General features: G+C 39.3%; 1 protein-coding gene across 1 annotated transcript; it reads right to left on the bottom strand.

Moving 5' to 3' along the window:
- Window positions 1-522: 522 nt before the first annotated feature.
- LOC124700046 (ADP-ribosylation factor-like protein 2) lies at window positions 523-3,298 on the bottom strand. Its single transcript, XM_047232243.1, has 5 exons — window positions 3,188-3,298; window positions 2,932-3,042; window positions 1,926-2,088; window positions 1,366-1,446; window positions 523-820 (listed from the first exon to the last, which is right to left on the bottom strand). Exons 1-5 carry the CDS (start codon window positions 3,250-3,252, stop codon window positions 683-685), a joined length of 558 nt encoding a protein of 185 aa, XP_047088199.1. The 5' UTR covers window positions 3,253-3,298; the 3' UTR covers window positions 523-682.
- Between the last annotated feature and the right edge of the window lie 782 nt (window positions 3,299-4,080).

The following is a 4,080-nucleotide window of genomic DNA, read 5'->3' as shown; positions in this document are numbered from 1 at the left end:
CTTCAAGAGATTGTGGAGTTCAGCACGACAATCACCAAGCCTCCGATATCTGAACTATCAACTACCCAAACTAGACCATCGGTCCGCTCAAAGTAATTCCTCCAATAATACCAGATAGCCTTATGTCCCCTAACATCCCAAATGTTCAAGGAATATCTGCCAAATCAACAAATATAAATCATTAAGAAGTTTCACCTGCGGCAATACCCACAGAGTGGCTAAACCTAGTGTTTTGGCAAATGACAAGGATGTTATCACCAGAAAGTTGTAAGTTACTTAACAAGAAATCCTGAACTCATGACAAGTTGCCAACTTGATTCAGCCACTTGGCATCAATTTTTCTTTTCTATCCTGTTAGGAACCTATCTCTTGGCATGTAAATCCCTTGTATTCCTCTACTAGTGCGAATAGGCATGCTGTTACAGAAGAAATGAAAAAGAGGAACACGATTTTTCTGCCTTGAACACTACTCATTTTGTGCCAGTTCCATTGATATTTATGTTCCAAGTTGAGGCCAAGATGTTTATATTTTGATGCAAATGGAAAGCCATCACCCCACTTTATTGCCCAGAGTGATATAGATATATTTTTAGTTAAGTCCATTGATATTTGATATACAGCGAATGGGTAAAGATACAGTCGCTTTCCGACCGCTTCCTATGTTGCAGGAAGCAATGATGAATCAGTCCAGAACGTAGATCCGAGAAGCAACATCCTGAACCAGCCAGTCGAAACCGTCAAGGAGCCCCTCTCCGGTGTAGGCACTGCAGCCTACGATCCGCCAGTGTCTGCTTCTGTCCATGGCATCCAAATTCAGGATCTGAAAGAAAGTGTTTAAGATCGATTAGTAACACACAATCACGAGCAAAGGAAAGAATTCCTGACCCGAGTCACTCAGTGATCAAACCCCGGAATACAGGTTAGCAGTCCTATTCTGTCCACGAATTGCTGCAAAGTGTCCAAAATACTTCTGAATTGGGTTATATAGCCTATACATGCTGAATCTGAAACTGAGGTAACTAAGAGACTCAGAACTGATCAGAACTGGACGTCAACAACCATCGAGTAAGTAGCCAATTCCGATCATCTATTTTTTAGGGCATAACCAAGGATAACTGCACTCATCTTACATATTATTTGGGTCAATGAAGGCTAATGTATAAATAATTGAGTCAGCAGGACTTTGCAAACATGGAAAAAAAATTAAAAAATGATACAATACAAGTATAAACGAGTACTTCAAAGTTATTGTAGCAGAAAACAACGGGACAGATGACATGCAACAGATGTTTGTAACCCAACTACAGGAAAAACATGTTACAGAGCATCACAAAGATCCTACTTGTATGGCACAAGTTTGCTAACCTTAGCAATTTCTGCGGGTTGACGAGCACCTTGAATGTCTTGCTTGTTTGCAAACACCAGCAATGAAGCTCCGACTAGTCTCTGTTCAATCAAAATTCAAGAATCAATAAGAACAGTCCAAAAAACTGAAATTTCTAGGATAGAGTATTTTCCAATGAATAGTCCAATGAATCACAGAGAGATGGGTATTTTCCATAGCTACTGCTGCATTTGAACTATCAACAGAGTGAAAAATGCATAGAGTGGTTCTGTTCGGTAGCAGCAGTGCGATCTAGTTCAGTAGAACATGTGAGCCGAGAATCAAAATTGACTCATAGTGATACCCATTGTCACATTGTCCATAAAAGCCATGATAATCCAATAGGATATGTTTTCCAAGTCACCAATTAATCAACAGATGTCCCTAAAACTAAAGCAAAGGGATATCCTACTCATTCTTTTCCGTACTGTTTAGCAGTAATCTTTCAATGCTAGTACCCGGAAAATATGCAAAATAATAGAAATTGCGAACTTTGAAGGACAGAAATCATCACTGTCTCTTAGTGCCCCAGAAGTAGTACCTCTTCCTTTAAGAGATTGTGGAGTTCAGCACGGCAATCATCAAGCCTTCGGATATCTGAACTATCAACTACCCAAACTAGTCCATCAGTCTGCTCAAAGTAATTCCTCCAATAAGACCTGATAGTCTTCTGTCCCCCAACATCCCAAATGTTCAAGGAGTACCTGCGAAATCACCAAATATAAATCAGCAAGAAGTTTCACGTGTGGTAATACCCACAGAGTGGCTAGTGTATTGGCAAATGACAAGGGATGTTGTCACCAGTTCAACACAACATGCTAAAATCACGAGTGCTTTAAACAAAAAAAATTTGCAAGCTCAGCAGAACTTGCAAATTACTTAACCAGACAGGCTGAACTCATGACAAGTTGCCAACTGGAATCAGCCACTTGGCATCTATTTTTGTTTTATGTTGAGCCTATCTCTTGACATGCAAATCCCGTGCACTCCTCTATACTACTGCTAATAGGCATGCTGGTGCAGAGAAAATGAAAAGGAAACACAAGATTTCCATTTTCTGATGGGGCAACAGGCAAAACTGAAGTATCAACTAACTAGCCAGTGAAATGTTTATTTGATGTCATCACACCTGAGGACTGTGTTGCAGCATTTGCCGAATTTCTCTTTTGTGGTAATATTTTTTCCTTATATATTAAATTATTAATTACCCTCTGATGTTGTGGAAGAGTTCAAAGTCACACGATTAAGTTTCCAACATGTGACCTGCTTTAGCCTGTAAGGCTATCTTATGAAATTTGCAATCACTACACTGGCGTTGAGAGATAACCTATGTTATATATATCTGATGAACCCCGCAGCAAACTGAGAAAAGCATGAAATTTATCTAAACTATGGTGGAAAATGGAAAACGAATGAACAGAAAACATGTGATGTCAGTAAACTACATCAAGTGATGTAACTCACAACCCATTACATGACACTACTTCACAGTGGATGAGGGGGTAAACAAACGGGTTAGAAAGAGACAGAAAGGAACTGGGACAGACTTGTGGTACTTGATGGTCTTGATGTTGAAGCCGAGGGTGGGGCTGATGACGCTCGTGTCCTCCCCATTGATCTTGAGCACGATCGTTGTCTTCCCTGAGTTGTCCAGCCCCCTGAGAAGAAGTCGTAAACCCCAGACGGAATCAGCAACTAGGGATAAATAAACCAACTGCGCAAGTCCTACTAGATCCAGAACTAAGAATCGGGAGATATGGCGCGGACTGAATCCAATGCTAGCGGAGGGTGGAGGGAACATACACCATGAGAATGCGCATCTCCTTCTCCTTGCGCTTGATCTTCCGGATGATGCTGAGTAGCCCCATCTTGGAGGCGCGCGAAGCTCTGGGATTTCCTCCCTAGGACGAGAGAGGAACAAGGCGGGGCTTTTTCCCTTTTTCAGGGAGGAGGAACTGGAAGACTGGAGGGGAAAAGAAGAGTGGATTCATAAAAGATGGCACCATGAAATTTCAAGCCCAGATACGTCTTACAAATGGAGACAAAAAAAATATAAATACACAAAAAGTAGTGTTACAAAAAGACAAAACTTCACTCGAAATATTCAACTAACTTACTGTATAATTTTTTACAACATATTCTATTTTTATTTGCCAAATAAGCCCACAAACCTCGAAGGTTTCCCAAATGTATTTTTAGACCTATTTGACATGAAAACTCCTCTTTGCGTAATTTCAAATGTGAAGTTAGTCTCCATATTTTATTGGTGAAACCGGATACTACTTGAAATTCAAAAGAACCCATGTCTTCTCATTTTCTTCTTTAACCATAAATCTAAAAAAAGTTGGCATCCTTCTTTTCCATATATTTTCTTTAATCAGAAAAGATAAAAAAGCTATATCAGTTATTTTAACTACAAGAATAACACAAACGACAATTTCAGACGTTATTTATAGCGGGAAGTCTCTCTTTGTGCAGGGCTGGCTATAAACTTGAAAATTTGTCAGCTTGTATAAGTTAACTAACTTGATAATGTTGAAAATATAAGTAATTTTTCGCATAAAGTAACCAAAAAACAGTAGATAAATCATGACTAGAAATAAATGAATCAAACTAGACATGTCATCTAACAGGGAGTAGGAGAAAAACAAAACTATAGAAGAAATTAGTACTATGATGTTTACTAGGAGAATGAG

The sequence above is a fragment of the Lolium rigidum genome, chromosome 3 (genome assembly GCF_022539505.1).
Source record: "Lolium rigidum isolate FL_2022 chromosome 3, APGP_CSIRO_Lrig_0.1, whole genome shotgun sequence".
NCBI classification, from domain to species: Eukaryota; Viridiplantae; Streptophyta; class Magnoliopsida; order Poales; family Poaceae; genus Lolium; species Lolium rigidum.
This window is presented reverse-complemented; position numbering and strand designations above follow the sequence as displayed.

Coding starts and splice junctions, on each gene's coding strand:
- LOC124700046 (XM_047232243.1), bottom strand. CDS start 3,252: ATGGGGCTACTCAGCATCATCCGGAAGATCAAGCGCAAGGAGAAGGAG. Junction 2,089..2,931: donor AAGACCATCAAGTACCACAA/GTCTGTCCCAGT, acceptor GTGATTTCGCAG/GTACTCCTTGAACATTTGGG. Junction 1,447..1,925: donor ACAATCTCTTAAAGGAAGAG/GTACTACTTCTG, acceptor TTGATTGAACAG/AGACTAGTCGGAGCTTCATT.